Here is a 23,822-nt window from a genome sequence, read left to right as displayed (position 1 = left end):
AGAAGAATATTATCTTGTAAAAAGTATAAGTAAAATCCAGGAGGTGTTGCAGAAAGTATTTTGAACAAAGGTTTTAAGGTATTCTGGAAAACCAATTGAAAGTGTCCACATAAAAAAACTTTCTTTATTTGCAGTTACAGGAACTTTAATCAACTGAACCAAAAATGTGTAGATATAAACTTATTCCGATACAGAGTGGCAATATTTAAAGAATATTATATTACGAGGAGTCAAATAAGGTTTTTTGGAAGTATACTGAATTTTAAGACAGTTGCCACGTATCATTTTGAATAAAGAAGTTAAAGTAGTTTAGAAAAATGACAACAAGAATGACTCTTTTCCACCTTTTTTTACAAAGAACGGTTATTTTAGTTTGGTTAAACATAGGAGTTAAAAATTTGTTGTCAGGTGAAATAATTTACATTGTATTCTTGAATTGCTATTGATAAACGGTGTTTCCTATTTAATCTTAAATTATCTGGTATTTGGAATACTTTGCCTTTGATATACAGTGTGACCCATTTAGAACGGAAACACCCCTATAAAATTTTAGGTTATTAACCGATTTCAATGATTTTTTTTTTGAAATAATTAGGAATGAAATGTCTATTACGGGAGAAAATTTTAAATATTTATTTCAGTTTTCAGGTCATATTACGATACTTTTTCTTGATAGAAAATGGAGAATATTTATTAGCGATTTTTTTATTGAAAAAATTACTACGCCACTGGATCTATACTGCTTTCAAATAGCTGTGACCAAAATTAAAAAATTAATTTTTAATTTTTTTTTTTATTAAATTAATCAATTAATAAGTAATAATAAACAAGTAAATAATAACACCATTTCTATGGCAACAGTTGATGCAGGGTGTTCTTTTGTGACCGTTAGCTTAGAGGATTTTTGAATTTTAATTTGTCATAACTTTGTTATTAATGAATGGATTTTTATGAAATTTTGGTCACAGCTATTTGAAAGAAATAAATATTTAAAATTTTCTCCCGTAATAGACATTCCTAATTATTTCAAAAAAAAAATCATTGAAATCGGTTAATAACCTAAAATTTTATAGGGGTGTTTCCATTCTAAATGGGTCACACTGTATTATCCAGAATACTTCTTATCGGAATATTTTCTTTTGAAAACTATTGGATGAAGGCAATTTCAGTGTAAAACTGAATATTCAGTGTAAAACTGAAACTAAAGACTTGCAATAACCTTTTTAATACAGCAAGTTTTTTGTCATCTTTTTCTGGGTGGTTGATGATGAACTTTTTTAAGGTGGTTGGATGAACAGAATAGATCATCTGTTATGTAGTACACTGTACACATGGAATTTTGCATGTTTTTTTTTGTAAACAGAAATTTCAAACTAATTAGCAAATCTGATCTTCAGCTTTGACCTGTACCCTTTCCTCAAAAATAGAAACGTCAGAACGACTTTTACAAAAGGGCATCGAAGTGAGTACGCATTTTGACACCCGCTGACAACTGAAAAGGACGTGGGGAAGATGGCTTGAGGCCATCTTCTTGACCCACGTCTACTCGGACACGTCTGGACACGTCTGGACCCGACAAGCGAAAGACGTCGACGAAGGTCTGTTCGGACATTTGAACGACAACCGCGATCGTCCAGGGACACGCACACAGGGCTCTTCCTCATAACCCGGTGCATATACGGTCTCGTCGAAGATGAGTTACGATCCGGCCAATTACAAAAACGGCTCGGGCCGCGGGGGGGCCGCGTCCCCAATTAGTACCGGGGCCCGCTGGGCGACATGGCATTAAGTTGGCCCCCTTTGCTCGGAACGACACCTCAAGACGTATTTGGTGGGGTACCGCCGACCGGCCCGAAACGTATTTTATTGTTTTCGCTCCGTAACTTTTTTTTTGTTGTTTCAAGAAGATATGACTGAATTGATCATAAGTAATAAAACAGAATTAACTTTTCTGGATAGGTACTGTTCATCCAAGATTCTCTAAAAGAGAACCTTGCAGTAGTTTCATCATTCGTCTCTAAAAAAAATTGCTGAATCTTCTTGATTTTGTGTAAATAATTTATGAAACGTCATCTCTATCTTGTTTTCCCTTGAACCGTGGTTCTAGTTGAAAAAACTCTATTAATAGATTTCATTCATGCATCCCAAAGTGAGGCCGGGCGTCATTATCAATCGTCGAGTCTAATTTAGATTCTTCCATGAATACAATTTACGAACATCCCGCATTATTAGGCCAAGGCCATCGATTTTGTGTCTCGATTAGTCCGCGAACCAAAAGGTCAATTATCGCGAGCTAATTTACCGGAGCGGATCGAGAAAAATCGCCTCGAGGTTGGTTTTTGATGAGTTAGCACCAGCACGAGAAAATATACAGGGTGTTTTACTATATGTTAGATCAAAAAATTACTCAACATCTAGATTTTTAAATAGATTTGCATGTTTACCAGTTCACAAGGGTTTACTATATTTAACCAGTAACAACTTGATATGACCCTTTTTCTAGTAAGTGGTACAACCATTATCATATTTGGGTTAGCTCATAGCTTTCTTTATTTGCTATTTGGCTTCTTTCTGAAAGAGAAGTGGAAAATTTACTTCGTACTACAATAGTTATATCGTCCGCGTATGCTAGGCAGTACAACAAACCTTCCGCTTACAACTTCTTCAGCTAAACATCTACCAGGAGAGCCCATAGCTGGAAATGGAAAATTATTAAGAGAAAATGCCTATCTTAGGAGAATTTAAGAGATTGATGAAAAAACCACACTGTAACTAGTCTTTACAGCTCCATGGAGCGAAATTTGACAGTTCTGAGATTAAGAAAGACTTTTGTACTTTTCTTACGTCATGTGACAGCTGTCGGCTTTTCTTACGTCATGCGATCACTGTCGGAACCCGTTCACCAGTAACACACCAGTAAATCACAAATAGTTGCTTATTTCAGGAATTACACTGGAAGTTGTGTTTAATGCTCCATGGAGCCGAATTTGACGGTTAAAGGACACTTTAATACCTTAGTACTTTAATACTTTAATACGTTGCTTACGACACCTGACAGCTGTCATAACTGTCAAAACCCACTCATCAGTGATCTGAAACTATAAAATGCCCAATAGATGTGTTGCTTGAATTCCACTATAAGTTCTATTTATTCTCTATTGCTCCATGGAGAAAAATTTCAGTTCTGAGGTTAAGGAATAAAGAACACTTTGATACTTACGTCACTTAACGTAACAACTGTCAAAATTTGGTCCATAGAGCTATAAACACAATGCGCAGAGTGATTCAACCAAGCGACAGAACGAAAATTTTGAATTGATAATTTTGCGTGATTTTTGACAAGAAAGTGTCACTTAGCCTCACAAATGTCAAATTCGGGGCTCTATTGATGTGTAATCACAAGCAATTATTGTTTTGCATTTGATAGTTTCATCTCACTGCTTGAATGAGTTTAGTTATAACAAGTGTTACCTCTGACCATAAGCCACACTGTGAAGTGTCCTATCTGTCAAATTTAACGTCTTACACTGTCATTTAACGTCACATTAGCCAAATTTAACTCCACAGAGTTAGGTATAACAATTTTCGGCGTGTTTCCGTATAGAGACTCGACAATTTGACATTCTACAATTTTTAGCGGCACTGTTTAATGAATTTTGACAACTGTCTGGTTACTATAAGCCTGTGATTAAACGTCATAGCTTGTTCAGTTTGTCAACGTTTTTCCAACCACACGAGGTCTGTACGCAGAGAGAATCTCGAACTTAAACGTCATAGTCACATGAGCATTCAACCAATGAAACTTGACATTTACTGTTTCTGAGTTGGAAACCAGTCAGGGATTGCATCTGCGAACAGGCCTCCGAATTAAAAGCTTCTTGAACTTTTCGACGTTACCAAAACGCTGATTTTAATGTAATTTTCAAGCTTTTCCACATGGAAAAGGTGTTCTAGAGTCTGAAAAACTGGATTTTTTTTTGGTTTGTCTTGTCTTTACGCTGGTTTTCCTTGTCATAGTTTTTTAGACTAGCTTTTATTCATTTGCTGGTGAAGCTAGTTTCCAATCTAGCGCTCTTTCAAAAAATTCTGTTGTGGAATGGTTAAACCTCTTTTACTCTCTAGACTACTCCCATGTTTTCTAAGACTTGAAAGTAGTTTGTTTGGATGATCTATCCATATTATCCTTCATTTAGAATTTAGATGGAAAACCTGTAAGTTAGTCATATTTATCGACTTGACTAAGCATGTCAAGTCTGCGATAATAAAAGTTGTACTTTTGCAATATAAATATGTGAATGTCCATATTTGCTAAGTTGTCCAACTAAATTGCTATTTCCATCGGTGCAGCTAATGTCATATTCAAACAAATTTCAACAGATCAGCAACAATCTGTAACTGAAAGTAGTAATCGATCTCAATTTCAGCACCCTGACAGCTATTAAAATTAATTCTGGTGTTTTTTTTTTAAGTTGTACAGGCCACTGGACTTGCTTGTAATTCCACAGATCATAGCATTGCCATGACAGGATTTTTTCCGGAATCCGCAGGCGTGACAGAAAAAAACCAGAAAGAACAATAAATCTCTTATAACAAGTGCAGCATAAATCACGTTTAACATTTATTTACTTGACGGTTTTTTTTTTGGTGTGCCCCCGGCGATGACTTGTCAAGGTTGGAGTAACCTTTTCACTATTTCCCCGGGAACCTTGTAAAGTCAAACACTCGCTTATAGGAAAGTATGATTTTTATCGCGATAAACGTGGTCTTGTCTTGTTTGCGGCATCCGACACAACACAAAATGCCCGCTCCTAGAATAGAAATTTTGGTTCGAACAACAAACGTTTATTTGCATGATAGAGCAACAACAAAAAGCGACAACGTAAACATTGATGACTTGTTCAAATACGAAACCTTAAAACCGCTGCGTGTAGCTGTTTCCTCCAGTCCATATCGGTTTTTTTTTTCTTCTTTTTGTTTCTTTTCGTTTTTCGGTTTGGTCGCTCGACCGTGGTAATGCCGGCGCAAATTGTTGCCCGTCATACCCGTTCCTTTAATCGTCGATCAAGCAATTCGGTTTTGTTCATCAATTCGGTGGAATTGGCTCCTAGGAGAAGGTAAATATGCATTACCAGCAACAATAGAGGTGTCAAATTGCTAAAGTGAAAGGGTAATCGTTGTAGAGGCTAAAGGTGTTCAGATATAAACAAAATGGTGTGGCGGAAAACAACCATAACAAAATGAAAGGAAGAATTACAGAAGTTGAGCAGGAAACTGTGCAGCCATCTGAAAAGGTGATATTCCAATTTTATGTGTTGAATTTGTTATATGTCATATTATCGATCCAATGATGATTGAGTCAACATGATGTGAATTTACACTTCTCCAGCTACCAGACTTTCCTTATTTCAGATCACAGACTAAGTAGGGATAATGGGTCATTGGTGTTTACTGTTCGTCAAATAGACATGTTAGAGAGATTATTTGAGTTAAAATTAGAATTTAGTAGAGTTAGAGTTGGAACACTTCAATGAGTTGATATAAAAAGACCTGATCACAAATGTATTTAGTATGTAATACTCATATAAATATTTTTTTTATTATCAAGTCAGTTTCAGAATTGTAGTTCCACAATTTATTATAACAGACATTCCATGATTAGGACGACAGGGAAAAAGTTTTGTTTGCTATACTCAACAGGAAATCCATTAATGTTTAGCTTTAAAATGCATTTATTCGTTTCTAGTTGTGTCTGTTCCACCACACAAAAAAGGTAAAAATTCAAGTTAAAATTTATCTTGTTTAAGAGTTAATTGAAGATGGTTCCTATCGACGAATGGAATTCTTGAATGAATGAAGGAATTCTAGTTTGTTGTCAACCTTAACTTGATAGAATAATTGGTCGTATTGGAAGACTTACAGATAATATATCACTTCCTTCACAACAAAATGCAGGAAATTATATCTCTGGAAAGTCTCTGGATTAGGGCTCTGGACAGAGCAGCATTCTGAATGCCTTCTTTTATCACCCAACATAAATCCTTTATTTTGTATTTTGTACATATACATATTATAATACAAATATAAGTACAAATTTGACTTCATATAATCTAATTATCTGAAATCTGGCATCAATTTGATTTACCTGCTAAAGAGTTGTGTGGCTTTCACTTCCCATTACTCCATCTACAATAGAATATTGTTATAGACTAAAATCGAAGTTTTAGGGAGAAATTTAACGATCAATTACTAATCTTAGGTTGCAATAATTTGAAATACTATATTTTGGAGAAAAATGTGACAATTTGGCAACCTAGATTACTATCAACAAATTATTTGAATTTGTTAGTTTAGTTAGGACAGTTTTTGAGACATTGAGTCATTTTCAGGCTTATTTATAACCCTGTATTTTTGAGAAATTAACGTTCTTCCTAGAGTTTTGAATTGTGCCCTAAATTGCATTATTCCTTTTTTAATAATTATTAATAAGACTTAGTTAGTTACTTGTTGACACTAATGCACATAAATAAGAGCGAGAGCGTTATAAGCGGACATTATTAAAACGCCCGCTTATTTCGTTTCCAATCGGTCAATAATAAATAAGTGAAAGAAATAAATAAACATAATAATGAGATTCCTACAGTCAGATACGAAAAAAACTAATATGAACAATCTGTTTAAAACCCAATAAAAACATCATTAAAAATGTAGTTTTTACCGGATAGACTTTTTTGTTTTAATTTGGTCACAAAAAATCCGATCAGAGTAATTACACGGTCATTATTTCAATTAATTAGTATCATTAAACAAACAATTACAGAATGACTTAACAGAAAAAAAATACTATCATACATGCTCCTACGCTTTTACGAGTTAACTGAACTTGATGTATAGCGTGGGCGAATTATTTATACTACAGAAAAGATATACAGAGTGATTTGCAAGGTTAATAAGTGACGGTTTTAGAGGAAAAGGAAGCCTGTACTTTATCCAAACAAGAGTTTTTTTCCTGTGATTGAAAAATGCTTTAATACATTATACAAATAGATCAAAATGGTCAAGTTATCAATCTGTAGACTGAATAACTAATCAAAAGATGTTACGAAAGTTTGCAAATTTAGTACCTACAACAAAATTTAAACTAAATTCAAATGACATCAACATCACAAAAGTTTTATCATTACTGCCAACGTAACATTATTTGCCTTTAGGTTGGCATCAATTTTGTCAGGTGCTGAAGCTGACATTTTTTCATGATTAGTTGCAATATCATTGATTTTCTGTCAAACATAGTTTTTAAAGATCATTCTTGGATAGTTTAAGACACTTACAATGGTTTTAAAGGCATTTTCACAAAGTTTCTGAAAAGTTTGAGAAGACAATTTTCTGCACTCTGGCAACCTTTTCAAAATCATCAGTTTTGGCTATTATGCTCCAAATGTTTTTCCTAATTGTACTTATTGTTTGACATTCTGGTTAGTTTTAAAAGTTTAAAATTCATTGCTTATTATATTGATGTACGAGTACATCAAAGTTTCACTAAAACTACCAAAAAACCTATTTTATGGGGTTTCTCGCCTATGCGACTGTTGTAATCCCAGAGAATAATAAAATTCAAGGTATTTTAAGTAATATTAATTTAAATTTTTCAGTAAACGTTATTGAATTTCTTTAATAACTTTAATTTACGTTCTTCATTATTCACATAGCGTGTTATACAGAGTGTTAAAACCCAGTTTATAGGTTAAGATTTCCATCTATAGACTGAAAACCTAATTAACGATAAAATAGTAGAGTCCTATCAAAGTATGCAAATGCAATGAAAACTCTCTCTCTGTCAAACGAGTTTGTATAAGTATTGTTTGAAAGTGAATAGAGCTGTGACAATGCACCAAATTGGATATTTAGAAGGTTCAAACCCTCAAAGTTCAGAAAAAGGCATTCTAGAAGATTTTCTTAGTTAAATGTGATAATTTTCAGCTTGGAAGTCAACACTATGATTTTTTAATGTTGACTTGAACAACAAAATGTAGGTTTTTCAATTAAATCTTGTTAAGCAAAATTATTAAGGATTGATTACCTACAGACAGCTTAGAAGGTGAAAACAGAGATATAGAAACTGTTCAAGGAGTTTTCAAGAAACTTTTTGAATCATCAAGTTGTCGTTAGGTTAGGTTGTATTAAAAGTGATGGTTAAAGTTTTATAATAATACTAAATTGGTGTAATCATACATTATTAGCCAAATTAATAGCATGCTAAATTAAATGATTTGTCGTGTATTTAGTCAAACTTGCATTGATAAGGAAATTCTGTGCAAGTAGAGAACACTGTTAAAACTCACAATACCTTTTTAATCATTACAGCTTTTAGAGTTTACAGCTAAAACCTAACACTTTCCGTTAAACTTTTGGAAAAACCTGAGTGTTTACGAAAGAGAAAAATATAAACACTGGACAGTTCCGAATCCATTGAGCACCAAACGCACTCAATTGAGCTTTTCAAAACAGCAGGCAAACCGAATACAAGGACAATATTTGTAAACACGGATAATGAATATTTGAGCACAACTTCTGTCTTTCCGAACATTTTGCCGAGGGTGCGAGTCAAGGGCCGCCCTTAAGTGTCAGACGCAGTCGATGCTGCGGTTAAGCTTCGGTTCGATGAAGGGGAAAAGGGGGTAACTTTTCCCTGCATATTATGATGTTTTACAAGTCGATTTTGTCTCGAATTAGTTGTGTTTGATGCTAGAGTGGGAAAAGTAATTAATAAAGTTGGAAAGCCTAAATTTTTTATCAGTAAACAAGACACAATTTCGAGTTCTAACGCCTTTTTTTGTCAATTAAACTGGGATTAAAACTGGCCCCATCGTCCCACGAGTTTGTTGACAACTCTTCGAGCAACTTTAATTGAACAAGAAAATTGGAAATGAAGTTGGGCCGAAAACCTAACCAGAAGTTTAGTTAAAAAGTTATTATTCCTAGATTTCCATTTTAGATAAAGGTTTCAACTCCAAAAGGGAGTTTATATTTATTCTAATTCTTGTAATGTCAAAATGATGTTATAATGTTAGTCTAAATGTCAACATTGTGGGACTGAAAAGAAGAAAAGGTTTTTTCAGGAGATTTGCACTAGATTTTTTAACCATCATTTCCAAACATCTCCTCATTCGGAATTCAGTTCCCTTCTCGTCATGAGCCCTTTAAAATAATATTTGTGCCGGCTACGGGGTAACAACTGCAAACAAAGGGTCGTGTTTTTACAGCCGCGGGTCGCATCTTTCTATTCCCCCGGTTATAGAAAAGTGTTTTCCTTTCGCATTGATACCTTTTGTGTTCTGATCCTTGATTTTTTCCGTCAGGGTTCAATCGCTATACTGTCTTTATTTGCAGATTCTTTGCTCGGTTCGGCGTCCGAAGAGGAAGAAGACGACGAGAATAGTACGACGTCTTCGGTACTCAAACATCATGGTATACATGGTTCCTTACCGCCAGCAGCAGGCGAAACTAACAACAATTCATTACCTCACACGGATATTAATAATACGATAGGACAGGTGAGGGATTTAAAAAAATTATCATTAAATTAATATTGTTTTTCCACTACTAACATGATAAACATACCATTATTGACCGATTAGTAACTTGAGAAATTAGTTTTCTCATCTTAAAGGTCATTGTTGATCTAAGTCAAAAATAGAGTCTAATTTCTACACCATTTCTAACTGTAATTCAGAAAGAATCAAGTGCAAAATTACAGTAATTTTTCTTGTAGTTTTTACTGATTTTTTTTAGAATTTTGTAGGTTTTTAGGTGTTTAAATGATTTATGGAAAAATTATAGTTGATAGTTATACCCGCTTAAAAAAAAACTAGTATTTTTAGTCAAAATTGTCAATTTTGTGTTTTCCTCCAGAAAGGTTCCAATACACAGCAAAGGGCATAGTATTTATACCAAAGGACCTTAAATTAGTTGAAGTTTTGGTCTAGGCTCAATATCAGCTTCACAAAAAATCAAAAAATTTACTTTTTTCAAAATATGTACAAACCTCAAAAAAAACATTTTTGATATGTTATATTATTAAGTATTTATTAAAAACAAAATCTGTATCACTAACTGTTTTCCAGATCTCTCTTTGGACAATATGACTACTAGGAACGTTGTGTTTCTGACACTTACATTGTAATTTATACTTAATAGAATAAATAAAATAAGACCTTTTTAAAAAAGGCACTGGAAAAACTCCAGTTTCATATACAGCGTAGCCCATCAAAAAACAAGTTTAACTTTAAAATGGTTCAAAAGGATTCAAATCTGGTCATCTGTGAGGTTTACGAGTTAATTTTTGACACTGAAAATAGTCAAAAAACAGGATTTTTGGACTAATGTTTACTGGCGTTCAATTTTTTAGGCTATAAGTAGTGTAAAACTGATCATTCAATCAATTTTTTTTTATTCATTTAAACGCTGGTAACAATCCGAATTTTCGAACTATTTTAATTCTAAAAATTAGTGTTCAAGACTAATATCGCAGCATTTAATGCCAAAATTGTTTGCTTTCATCAATGAAGAGTCTGAAACTTAACTTTTACTATCAAAAATAGTTTAAAATTCGATTTTTCAGTCTTAAAGTACAGTGAAGCGTCTAGCAGTCAATTTAATACTGACAAAGCGTGAAATGGCATTTTTAAGCCTATGAAAAAAATATAATATAAAACTTGATTTTCTAAGCTGAAAGCAGTTTTTAAGCCTTAAAAATAGTCCAGAGTTCTAAAAAATTGAAAAACAAAGTAAAAAACTTGAAAAGTTAGTCTTCAAGTCAATTTTCATAAATCTAATGTCAATATCCTGTATTTAAGACTATTTTCAAGACTAAAATATTGAAATGTATTTTCAAATTATGAAAACTTACTTCAAATGCAAATTTTAAGCCTTTGATGTCACTTTTCATTGGTTTAGAGTCACTTTTTGGGGTCCAAGAATTTTCAAGGTTGAAATGTATGAATTTGTAGTAAAAAATTCTCGATAAAGTAGTTTTTCATGGCTACAAGTCAATTTTCACTACTAAAGTTTTTAACTTATCTGAAAACTATAACGACTCACTGAAAGAGAGTTTTTAAGCCTCTCAAGTCAATTTTCATAGTTTCCAAGTCAATTGTGAAAGCTAGTCTTTCAATTTGTCTGAAAACTGGTTACAAATACAATGTTGAAGCCTCTCAAGTCAATTTTCACCGTTTCAAAGTAAATTTACTGGTTTCTAAGTCAATTTTCAAAACTAAAGTCTTTCAATTTGTCTGGAAACTAGGAAAACTGGCTACAAAGACATTTTTTAAGCTTCTTAAGTCAATTTTCACCATTTTCAAGACAATTTTTAAGTTGGGTTGAGTTGGTTTTGGGCCTTTGAACGTAATAACTCAATTATTTCGTAAACGAAGTTTCAAATCAGAATTTTATAAGAGATACTTTATTTGTCAAATTGAACAAATAAAGTAAAAAAAAACTGAAATTTTTGCAAAATATCCAATGAGGAATAAGGCAGAAAAATGAAAACCATTATTGCTCCAGCGGTCTGACAGTCATGACAAGAAACCGATTTTCCTTGGGAAGCATTTTTCAGGAAAATGATATAGGGTATGTTAACTTATTTTTTTGATGGGCTATCGAATGGTAAATTATTCACATCTAAAACTGGACCACCCTGTATTTTCTATTTTTGTGATTTTTAAGAAAAACAATTCATTAGCGAAAGGTTTGTCAAATTATGAACATCAAGTGAATTCTAGTTAAGAAATGTAAGTTCCTAATCAAGAAACTTCTCTGTCTATCTCAACTTGTTTTCATTGATCTAATTTTTTTGTGTTACACCAAGAAAAAGAAAAAAAACTCACATTAGTACACTATAAGACTAATTACTGTTTACATCGCGTATTAGAAGCGGAGATTCTTCATTCAGACTTCGCTGGATTAATTCCCGTTCCTAATTGACTGTAATAAAAAAAAGGAGCGGAAAAAATAAATAAACAAAAGCGGGGGGAATGTTCGGGGGTCATTAATAAAACACCATGACTGACAGGTGCAATACATTTAAAATTACACCGCTCACCTGATGGATGTTTATTAATAACACACTGACGCTCTCCTTCGGCTCGCTCCTCTAACTTTACACCATCAGAAACCACGGATGAGTTATTGTTATCATCTTGATAACAGTTTCTGAGATACTAATTAACCAGAGAAAATCTATTCTACAGCTATAAGTGAACTCAATCTTTTTGATGTTTTGTACTGTATTTTTAAAATTCCAATTTAGGACCCAAAAACGGAAAACGACTCAGAAGACCAGAATTCCCTGGACGGCGACCCAGAAACCCGAGATTCGCAGACGGAAAACAAAAGTCCTGATGATAGTAGCGCGGGGTCAAAACGTCGCGGACCTCGAACGACGATCAAAGCCAAACAGCTCGAAATCCTGAAAAATGCCTTTTCGCAAACACCCAAACCCACCAGACACATCAGAGAACAACTGGCCAAGGAAACCGGTTTACCCATGAGGGTAATACAGGTAAGTCAGCAAATTTCTTGTTGAGGGTGGGTGGGGGGTGATAAATTAGCTCTCCCCTAAAAAGGGGGAGCCAGTCAGATGCAAGGCGGCCTCAAGTGGACCGTGATGATTGCAGGGTCGTTAATTTTTGTGCTTGACACGATCGTGTTTACTTATTTATTGAAGTTCGACGAGTGGTTTCTGCTACTAAGAGGGTGTTTTGAATAACAGTCGGAAATGAGTTTGTTTGTGAAGTGCGTTAACAAATTTAGGGGGGATAATTGGAAGGAATACCCCAGCAATAAGTAGAGAAGAAAGTCTCAATTAGGAATTTGCTCTTGCATATTCAAGAAAGACTATTTCCATCTAACCTAACCTAACAGTTTGAAAATTAGTCTTTAAAAAACTGATAGTCAAACAGTGTAAAACACTGTTAAAATTATCAACTTTAGTTGAATTATTTCATGAATCCTAAATTATATGGATGGTAAAGGTAAAGTGTAAAAACGTTAATCGATTCAAGCCCGGTGGTCCTGAATAAATTTAAACAAATGTTCAAGGATGAAAAACTATGGTGAAGAAGTTAATAAACTTGTGGTTTAAGCAATATTTTCAAACTACTAAGTGCTAATTAATGTTTGTTCTTGTAACTTTTATTGCTAAACTGCATTAAAAGCAGTATTCTTTAACAATTCAGTCACTTTTATGATAAAAGTTCAGTATCAACAAAAAGTATTGCTTTTTGAGTGGGTTAGCAATCATTTGAGGCCATCTTTTATGGCCACTAACAAATAATTTTGATTTTATTAACATCTTCAATCTCCTGAAATGACCTTTGCGTTAATCTAAAGGGCCTATCTACCTACTTTAAAGATCATTTTAATTTTGAAACAGATTTGAAGTGCTCCAACTGTTTTGAATATAACATCCGCATATCCATAGATGACATTTTTATAAATAAAGTAAATTAGCTAAAAACTAGAAGAGGTCTCTGGTAATTTTAAATAGTTATGGGAAACTTTAAGACACTAGTAGAGGATTCTACTAGTATCCACCATTTGGATCGCCAACCTTCTTCAGGAGACGGCGTGATAAAAAGAAAAATATGTTTCTGGCTCTTTTAAGAAGGTTCTCAATAGTATTTAAAGGTCTATAGAACTTTGAAAATGGTCCTAGAGGTCTCTGGCAAATTAAAACAATTCTGAGAAGGTTTAAGACACTTGTAGAGTGCTCTGGAAATTTTTAGAAGGTTCTCAGTAGTATTTAAAGGTCTATGGAACTTTCAAAATGGTCCTAGAGGCCTCTGGCAAATTAAAACAATTCTGAGAAGGTTTAAGACACTTGTAGAGTGCTCTGGCAATTTTTAGAAGGTTCTCAATAGTATTTAAAGGTTTATAGAACTTTTCAAATGCGTCCTAGAGGCCTCTGGCAAATTAGAACTCTTCTGAGAAGGTTTAGGACACTTGTAGAGTGCTCTGGCAATTTTTAGAAGGTTCTCTGTAGTATTTAAAGGTCTATAGAACATTCAAAATGGTCCTAGAGGCCTCTGGCAAATTAAAACAATTCTGAGAAGGTTTAAGACACTTGTAGAGTGCTCTGGCAATTTTTAGAAGGTTCTCAGTAGTATTTAAAGGTCTACAGAACTTTCAAAATGGTCCTAGAGGCCCCTGGAAACTTAAAACAATTCTGAGAAGGTTTAAGACACTTGTAGAGTGCTCTGGCAATTTTTAGAAGGTTCTCTGTAGTATTTAAAGGTCTATAGAACATTCAAAATGGTCCTAGAGGCCTCTGGCAAATTAAAACAATTCTGAGAAGGTTTAAGACACTTGTAGAGTGCTCTGGCAATTTTTAGAAGGTTCTCAGTAGTATTTAAAGGTCTACAGAACTTTCAAAATGGTCCTAGAGGCCCCTGGAAACTTAAAACAATTCTGAGAAGGTTTAAGACACTTGTAGAGTGCTCTGGCAATTTTTAGAAGGTTCTTAGTAGTATTTAAAGATCTATAGAACTTTCAAAATGGTCCTAGAGGCCTCTGGCAAATTAAAACAATTCTGAGAAGGTTTAAGACACTTGTAGAGTGCTCTGGCAATTTTTAGAAGGTTCTCTGTAGTATTTAAAGGTCTATAGAACATTCAAAATGGTCCTAGAGGCCTCTGGCAAATTAAAACAATTCTGAGAAGGTTTAAGACACTTGTAGAGTGCTCTGGCAATTTTTAGAAGGTTCTCAGTAGTATTTAAAGGTCTACAGAACTTTCAAAATGGTCCTAGAGGCCCCTGGAAACTTAAAACAATTCTGAGAAGGTTTAAGACACTTGTAGAGTGCTCTGGCAATTTTTAGAAGGTTCTCTGTAGTATTTAAAGGTCTATAGAACATTCAAAATGGTCCTAGAGGCCTCTGGCAAATTAAAACAATTCTGAGAAGGTTTAAGACACTTGTAGATGGCTCCGATACTTTTTAGAGGGTTCTCAATAGTATTTAAAGGTCTATAGAACTTGCAAAATGGTCCTAGAGGCCTCTGGCAAATTAAAACAATTCTGAGAAGGTTTAAGACACTTGTAGAGTGCTCTGGCAATTTTTAGAAGGTTCTTAGTAGTATTTAAAGATCTATAGAACTTTCAAAATGGTCCTAGAGGCCTCTGGCAAATTAAAACAATTCTGAGAAGGTTTAAGACACTTGTAGAGTGCTCTGGCAATTTTTAGAAGGTTCTCAGTAGTATTTAAAGGTCTACAGAACTTTCAAAATGGTCCTAGAGGCCCCTGGAAACTTAAAACAATTCTGAGAAGGTTTAAGACACTTGTAGAGTGCTCTGGCAATTTTTAGAAGGTTCTCAGTGGTATTTAAAGGTCTATAGAACTTTCGAAATGGTCTTAGAGGCTTCTGGCAATTTAAAACAGTTATAGGAAGGTTTAAAACACGAGTCCTCTGGCAGTTTTTAGAGGTTCTCAGTGGCACTTAGAGGTCTAAGGAACTTTCAGTCCTGGAGGCCTTTAACTGTCAAACTAACAATAACTGGTACTATCACGTTATAAAACACATTCTTATTTGATCTTTGTCTAATGAAATGAGATTAGAGATGTGACACAACAGTCAGAAGTCACTGAACAGAGCTTATGTACCACATGTATCTAGTATGTTATGTTATTTTATTTGTAATATGCCTTTAAGGAGTTCCAATGGATTATCTTTTTTGTGTTTCGCGTAAGGTTATGTTTAAAAGATGCCATTCATTAGAAAACAGCGGATAATGTTGTGCCATAACTTTTTAAAGCATCAGAAAAGTGACAAGAGTAATTAAAAAGTGTGTTCAAAAACAGTATTAATAATTTATCAAATATTTTTCTCTTTTTAGTATGTTTGATGTTATTCACTTTTTCTATGTACGTTTGTTTTTTAGTTAATTCTTTTGATTGATTATGAATAAAATACTTTAGATTAGGTTAGATGTTTTTTAGGAAAACAATCAATTCCATTAAACAATGGTTTTGAAAACTGTACATTTTAACTATAATCTAGCTTTACCTTACATTTGTTATAATTATTATTACTATCTCAGACAAGTTTTCCTCTACTCGATTTTTTGTAGTTAACTAATAAAAGTACAATACTCCACTGTTAAACTAGCAAGAACTTGACCATCTTCAAAATCCGTTCTACTCAAAAATTAAGCACTGTTATATCATGCATGAATGACAACGTTTGTATTTTAGCAATAAAAAACCGATAATCAATTCAAGCACGGTGGTCCAAAAAAGACACTAAAAGTCGAAAAAGCTAATAATTTCAAATCTTGTGGTTTTTGGCAAATATTGACAATCTACCGGTAAATTGTGTATTCCTTGCGTTACTTGCTCTTTAACTGGCCAAAGCTTATAATAGATTTTCCAATCATTAACGGAATTTATTGGATTTGTTATACAAAAAAATTTCAGGAAGATAACCACTGCTTTCTAAGTTCATTTGTCTTATACTGACCGAGGAAGTTATAAATTTATTACTAGCAGAAAAATTTGATATGGTGTCACAATTATACTTGTTTAACTTCAGCTTTTATCAAAATGATCTCTTCTCAAGAGGAAATTAACATTATTAAAGGAGACTTTCAATATTGCCAGCATAGTAAGAAGATAGATTGGTGCGGTAAATTGCATCTGTATTAAAATCAAACGTTTTGCCTTTAGGAATGTAATATACAGATCACAGATTTTTTATAATAATAAATTGTTAGCGATAGCGTAATTAAACTGTAAATATTAACAAAAGTATCCCTAACCATCATTTATAAGAACCTTGTTAGTCACCAAACAACCCCAATACTCGTAAATTTCATACAGATCAGTCTTCACATCTGTTACAATTATATCTTTGAAAGGGCCTTTCCCTATCTTTTTAGTCAATTTTTTATTGTCACTAAACATCCCCTTTGTTTTTTTTTTATGTGGTTGTAATTTTTTTTAGAAGATTAATTTATTAGACGTATTTTATTCTACATATTTTGTCATATTATATTAATTAAATTAACCGAGCTTTTTGTATTTGTTGATGAGAAAATTAATTACTACTAATCTTTGACAAAACAATTATAATAATTATTGAATAAGTCTTAACTGTCAAAGTATGACAGGTACATTACTGTTTTATAAAGATCATCTGCTAGACTGTTAGAGTATGGTTTGACTTATCTACATTACTTTTGGTCGATTTCTAGTAAAAAGTTTGCATTGAATTATACTCTAAACCTAAGAAAACTCTTTGGAACAACACCAAACGAATCAAATATTCAACACTTTCGGATTTTTAAACAAAAATGACTTATCACGACTATCCCTCTTTTGCCTTCATTATTATTCCTGATTTGCATGAAGCTTTGACATATTTATAGTAAAATACCCCAAACTCAACCTCAAATTAACTTTTTTACTCCCTTGTTGGTGATTCTTTAACGTTTAGCGGGGGGTGGTTAAAAGGGACAAAAACCCACGACATACGGCCAGATCCGCCCACAGGGTTGCCAACCTATACAGGGGTTAACGCGGAACAATAACCCTATTGTAGTGTAACTGTAGCAAGTGGGCAGCTATATTTCATCGATGAATCGACAGTTTGTGCACCGAAAAATTGCCTTTTGAATAAGGGTTGTTGTACAGTCAGTGACAAAAATTCACACTTTCGCAATTTTCTTCACTACTAATTATGTCATTATAGTCCTTAATGTGGTGCCACCCTGTTCAAACATTTCACGCAATAATTTGAACTACCTCTGAAGCTGAAATTACAAAAATAACTTGAATAAGAAGGGAAAATTTTGTGTCATACTGTACAACAGTGTTATACGAGGCAAATTATGATTTCATATGACATGTGGCTGCAGAAAATAGGAAAATTAGGGTAACTATCCGAGTAAGTAGTTGATGCACTTGTTCATGCCAAATACACTTTAGGGTGAGCAAATTGAGGTTGTACAAGGGAAGTTTGTACCCCAAAAATGTTATTTATGGCATTCAAACTTGCTGTAATTCCTAGAAGAACCAACCAAGTGTCAGTTTATGGACCCATCTTCATTAATAACGTCAACGTGGCTCTTAGCCCTAATTATAGGTTACGGAAATTCTTCTTCATTCTTCCCAGTTTTAAAGAAGACTACAGATTTATTATATACGAGGGGGGTCACACAAACCGCAAATGGCAGTGTTTTAATTACGGGGTGGGTTAATTACCCCCGGAGAATGATAATTTCGAAATAGTCGAGATTCCAGGTGTGGGGGCGGACCTTGATTTATTTGCCGTTTTTGAGATACGGACAAGCAAAATATTTTAGTAGGTATACGTTTTTGATTAATTACCAGATCGCTTAGTTATAAAGTATGGAGGTTAGTCCAGTTGGGTAAAACGTCACATGTGTACAAGTTTTTTGAACAAAGAGTTTTTAAATGTGTACAGGACGTCTTTTGATTTTATTGTAATCTTTATTGAGTTTTTTGAGTGGTTTTATGCAGTAGTAACTCTAAAAAATGGCTGAGTTATTTACAGTCAAAATTTTGAAGGACAAATGCAGTTCTGGTCCTTAAAAATGCTTATTTCAAACTAGTATAGATAAGTCAAAAGGTGTAAGGCAAAACCTCAGGATTTTCCCACTAAATTTCGACTTTTTTTGGTCACCCTGTACAACTAAATTTATGTTAGAGCACACCACAGGAAAAAGGAGAAAAAACGTATTTTTTGAGTGGATTTACACCTTACGACTATGTAAAAGTTTTGAGGCAAATGCAGTTTCTGGTTCTCAAAATGTGTTTCCCTCAATATTTCCCAAACTAGTAGAGACACGTCAAAAGGCGTAAGAACTAAAGTGGCTCAAAACACCTCAAAGAAAGCAAATCTGCACTTTGAACAGTAAAATTCTAACTGAAACTGCATTTTGTTTATTTTCTTTTTGTTTGATTTTCCACTTTTTTTAGTTACCCTGTACAACTAAATTTAGGTTAAAGCACACCACTGGAAAGAGGAGACAAACTGAATTTTTTAGTGGTTGTATGCAGTAGTGATTCTAAAAAACGACTGAAACATTCACATTCAAAATTAACTATGAGGCAAATATATGATTTTTGATCCTTAAAATGGATTTTACTCAATATATTCGTAAATTTACGTCAAAAGTTGTAGGAAGAGGAACGATTGAAAACACCTCAAAGACAACTAATCTGCACTTTGAAAGGTAAAATTCCCACTGAAACTGCATACAGAGTGACTCGGAAGATAGTTACAGAAATCTTCTTACCTCTCCAAAATTGGAATTTTTAAAGTGGATAATTTCAAATTGCAACTAAAATTTATATTTTTTTATTAGGTCACGTGACCTTAAAACAGTGGTCTCTTTCCCATTGGTGTTTTTCAGAAAGAAATTGGAGGAATTGGATTTAGGAATAGAACACACTGCATATCAATATATGGTTGGAAATGTCCAGAAACTATTACTTTATTGTAATGCTATACGAGTTTTTGAGATACTTAATTATTTAAAATATAACTTTTTTAATTAAATTGAAATATTTAACATATTAACACGTTTATAAAAGTAATAAAATGGAGCAATACATATTCTATAGAGTGTTTCTTTGAACTAAACTATCCTAGAATCAAAATATACTGTATGAGCCACTATTTACGGATTTAGGTAAAATATCAATATCTAGTAATTTATAATGGGACACCCTGTATTTTGGAAGAAGTAAAAATTACTGTTAAGAAACTGATTTGTGGCTCAAATCACCAAAACAAATGGAATGCAAGTGTTGTTTGGGGCGCCATGTTGAGCAGACCAAGTTGTCATCATAAGTTGGTACCGTATAAAAGCCGGGACGTTTCAGAGGATTTACGTTCATCCTCAGATTTCTAGAACAGCCGTAAAACTCGGTTTACGACTTCGAAGAACTGCCGTATACAGAGTGACATGAAAACATTTTTTTCTTTTTTTTATAAATGATTATTTAGTTCTAATTTGGTGGAGGTTTGGACAATTTGGATAGTTGATTTCCGCTGAGTTTCGTTCATCACCTGGATCTTAAAAAGGCAAATATACTAACGTATGGAAGGAGCTAATGATGTGGGACCACCATGTATGACGACCTAAAAACCAGCCGTCCAGCATCATTCAAATAAAATTTGACGTTTATGTATTTTTAAGGCCGCTCAAAGCCGTCCGACTATAAAATACCGTCGATACAAAAATCTTAACACCTGAATATATAAAATATTTATAAAGCCGTAAAACACATATTAAAAATAATATTTATATATGTGGAAAAGGACCGCTGGGTCAGTTTTACGGTGATATTGAGTTGTTTACGACCCGCCGAGGTGGAATGGGTTCCCATGATGCTAATCCCCGTGAAGTGGAGCCTTGGCTCGGTACCTCGCAGCGTTGTCACTTGTGTTTGTTTTTTAACTTTTTTTTGTGAATTTAAAAATTCAATTTAGACTCTCCAGAAATGTTGATAGACAGACAGTTGTCGCCGTCACAGCAAATTTCCAGGCTGCGCCTGGATTCGCTCGAAATCCTACACTAATCAACTTCCCTCGGTCTGATGATGGCCAGGCTCGAAACAGGTCGCGACAGGCGACACGAGCGAGTTGAAATGCAAAGAGCGTTTAGAGGTGTGGATAATTAAGCTATCAATCAATGTGACAGTCCTAGGATACGGAATTAAACCAAAAAAAAACTAAAATCGGACTAATTTGGTGATTGTTAGCCGAGAAGCAACAAAAGGGTTTCGTGTCGGTGGGGCCCAACTATAATATATACGAGAACGAGACGTTGGCGCACCGTCGGCCCCAGACTTGTCGGCATCACAAAGACCCCCCGGGGCCCCACAAGAACGGTGGGACTCCACGAAACCACCCCTCGGCCTTTGGCCTGTCCGACACGGTCCTCGTTTCGAAAATATTATTAATAATGCCCGCGGTCGGCGCTAAAATTCACCATGCCTTGCATAGTGATATATTGTTTTTATTGTGCGAAAAATAATCGGCCCATTAACAATTTTATTCAGAGACGATTTGTTTGGTTTTTGTTCCTTTATACCTGCTTTTGTTAACCCAAGACAAAACAGCATAATTGAAAAGAAGCACACGGTATTATATTTTCAGACCATAATGGCTAATTTGAAATATGTTATGATATAAACCAGTAAATCAACAATATCAAATTTAGTATGTCAAGAAATTATTAATCGTTTAAAATAAGTATTGCTTTTAAACCTTCTTCATCTAGTGCATCTAGCCAAAGTGTGATAAAACGGTACTGGGTGATGCCAAAAGAAATGTAGTGCATAAAAATAGTATTTAACTTACCATTCACACAAGAAGCAGCATCAAAACAAAATTTTTCAAAAAGAACAAACAAAAATTCTCTCTCCAGAAGATTTGTTAAGGAAGAGAAGAGAAGATTTGTTAAGTTAACGTTTTTACCCATAGAGACTGAAATTATTTCAGTATTTCTCTCTCCAATGGCGCTACAGCCGAAATTGAGCATTGGCCTCCTCTATCTTCCGCCTTCAACACTGTCGATCCAACGCCGCTCTCCTCCAGGTTCTGACACCTATCAAGTTCTGCGCGACTTCTGTCACTCCATCCTCCCATCTTTTCTGTGGTCTCCCTTTTGGTCTTCTGCCCTGCATCCTACTATTGAGGGCCCTTTTTGGTAGCCTGTTATCCGGCATTCTTACTACGTGGCCTGTCCATCGTAGCCTCTGTAGTCTGACGAATTCTGAGATAGGTGCCACCTTGAAAAGTTGGTAGATTTCATGATTATATCATCTTCTCCATATCTCATTTTCATTTAGTGGCCCGAAGATCCGTCTTAGTATTCTTCTTTCAAACACCTCCAGTTTATTCTGTGAGTTCTTTGTCATGACCCATATCTCCCATCCATAGCATAGTATCGGTCTGATGATGGTTTTGTATATCCTGATTTTTGATTTGCTGTGTATGATTTTGGAGCGAAATATATGGGACAGAGCGAAGTTTGCCGATATTATTCGATGTTGTATCTCCGATTCCTCTGATCCTCTCGTGTTGAGTTCAACACCTAGATATGTAAAGCTCTGGACAGCATCCACGTTATCCTCTACTCTGGGGTAGTTTTCGTTTCCTCTTGTTCTTGCCTGGGTTAGTGTTTTTGTCTTTTGTGTATTTATTTCGAGTCCGATGTTTCTGGCCTCTCTCTTCAGTTGTGTGTATATTTCTCTAGTATTTACTGATGTATAAATTTCCTAGAGAAGAAATATAGTGCAAAACATATCAGGTAGATTGATTCCATTCAGTTTTAACTAGGCACACAAAATAAACAATTCTGAAGAAAACTTAAGGAATACTAGTAATAAATTTTAATTGGATTCAAGGAATTGTTGTAGTTACAGAAAACCAGATGATGACTATTTTGTCAGTGTCATCTGGAAAAGCAAAAAAAGAAGGTAAAGCTACAGCGTTTTACCTTCTCATCACTGCAAACCAAAAAATGTGGTTTTAGAAGACATATTCTCTATCTTCTTTGGCAGCAATTTTTGTTTTTCCTGTTGTCTTTCAAGCTTTGTCTTTAATCTTAGAAGAAAACTTTAAATACGAAAATTGTAGATAGGACTACTACCTAAACAAATTTTAATTATACAGAGTGTTTCAGACTAACCAAACTCGTACACATGAGTGAAAAGTCTTGCTGCCTAAAAAAGTCTTATAGGTACATAAAACAAAGTCTAAAACACTCTAGTAAGAGTAATTTAAAATCTGTCAATGTTTATATGTTTAAATATATCCAGAACCTCAAAATACTAGTGTACTCAATAATATGACCAAACTAACATTAGTGTCTATTTAGGTATTTTACTAGTAGCTTGGCCAATTTTTTGTATTGTTAATATTCTTGTTTTATCAGCAATGAGCTTTAAAAAACATTTTACTCAAATTTGTTCATCTTACTTGTATATTTATAAAGGCATCGTTGAGTTTGGAATATAACAGATTAGTAGCTTTTTCACCTTTTAGCTAATTTTTACCTAAAAAAAATGTTTAAATTTAGTTTGCAGTTTTAGTACTGTATTCTTAATATTGTAACCTTACCTCACTACAGATGTTCTTAGGGCTGAAGAAAAGTTTTAGTTAACTAAATAAAGATGTTTTGTGATGGAAAAGCCTAAATTACAAAAGATCTTGAAAATAGGCACTTTTCTATTTCAGTTCTTCATTGTTTCACCAATTTCCGGACTTGAAGAGAAGAATTCAGAACATTGTTGTCGGATCTACAATGACTAAATTACTGGCACAACAAAATGCAAAATAAACGGCTCGAAAATGCAAATGAGCTTTCTTACTGAGTAAAATTTATTTATTAATCACAACTTTGGCCTGATTTATGAGGCGATTTTTACGTGATAAATCGGGCCTCGATAATTTATACATAGAGAGTATCAATTCGAAGGAACCAGTTTTCCTGACACGTTTGGGAAAATGAAAGATCGACTCTTTAGTGCTGACCTATGTTACGTTATTTTATATTCAAAAGCCAGAATTATTGTTTTATTTTTAATATACTCAATTATTATTACACAGTAAATCGCAGGATATTTTTTCTAAAATGGAAATTCTTTAATATGTGTAATTAAACAAATTAGTGGTAGAGCAAACGTACACTTACGCACCTAGTTAACACTCTTAAATGGTAATCACTCGAATTACATGTACATTTCAGTCGTGACCAATTAGATAAGTAAACCCGACCAATCACGAGAATAACACCCAT

At 34.0% G+C, this 23,822-nt stretch overlaps 1 protein-coding gene and 2 long non-coding RNA genes across 3 annotated transcripts in view; 2 read left to right on the top strand and 1 right to left on the bottom strand.

Annotated features, from left to right (window-relative positions):
- Window positions 1–23,822, top strand: part of Lim1 (LIM homeobox 1) — a 60,512-nt gene that overhangs the window by 34,600 nt on the left and 2,090 nt on the right. The window contains exons 4-5 of the mRNA XM_081975396.1: window positions 9,388–9,551; window positions 12,305–12,556. Of these exons, the coding sequence (XP_081831522.1) occupies window positions 9,388–9,551; window positions 12,305–12,556 (416 nt within the window). The remainder of the gene's footprint in view (window positions 1–9,387; window positions 9,552–12,304; window positions 12,557–23,822) is intronic.
- Window positions 2,416–2,836, bottom strand: LOC145726348 (uncharacterized). The gene is made up of 2 exons (XR_014177566.1): window positions 2,647–2,836; window positions 2,416–2,571 (listed from the first exon to the last, which is right to left on the bottom strand). It is a non-coding gene; the product is annotated as an uncharacterized LOC145726348 (long non-coding RNA).
- Window positions 19,642–22,193, top strand: LOC145726349 (uncharacterized). The gene is made up of 2 exons (XR_014177567.1): window positions 19,642–21,735; window positions 22,120–22,193. It is a non-coding gene; the product is annotated as an uncharacterized LOC145726349 (long non-coding RNA).

The sequence above is a fragment of the Ips typographus genome, linkage group LG3, assembly GCF_016097725.1.
Source record: "Ips typographus isolate SLU linkage group LG3, UJ_Ityp_2.0, whole genome shotgun sequence".
Classification (NCBI taxonomy): domain Eukaryota; kingdom Metazoa; phylum Arthropoda; class Insecta; order Coleoptera; family Curculionidae; genus Ips; species Ips typographus.
Note: the sequence above shows the minus strand (reverse complement) of the source record. Positions and strands in the feature narration are given on the sequence as shown.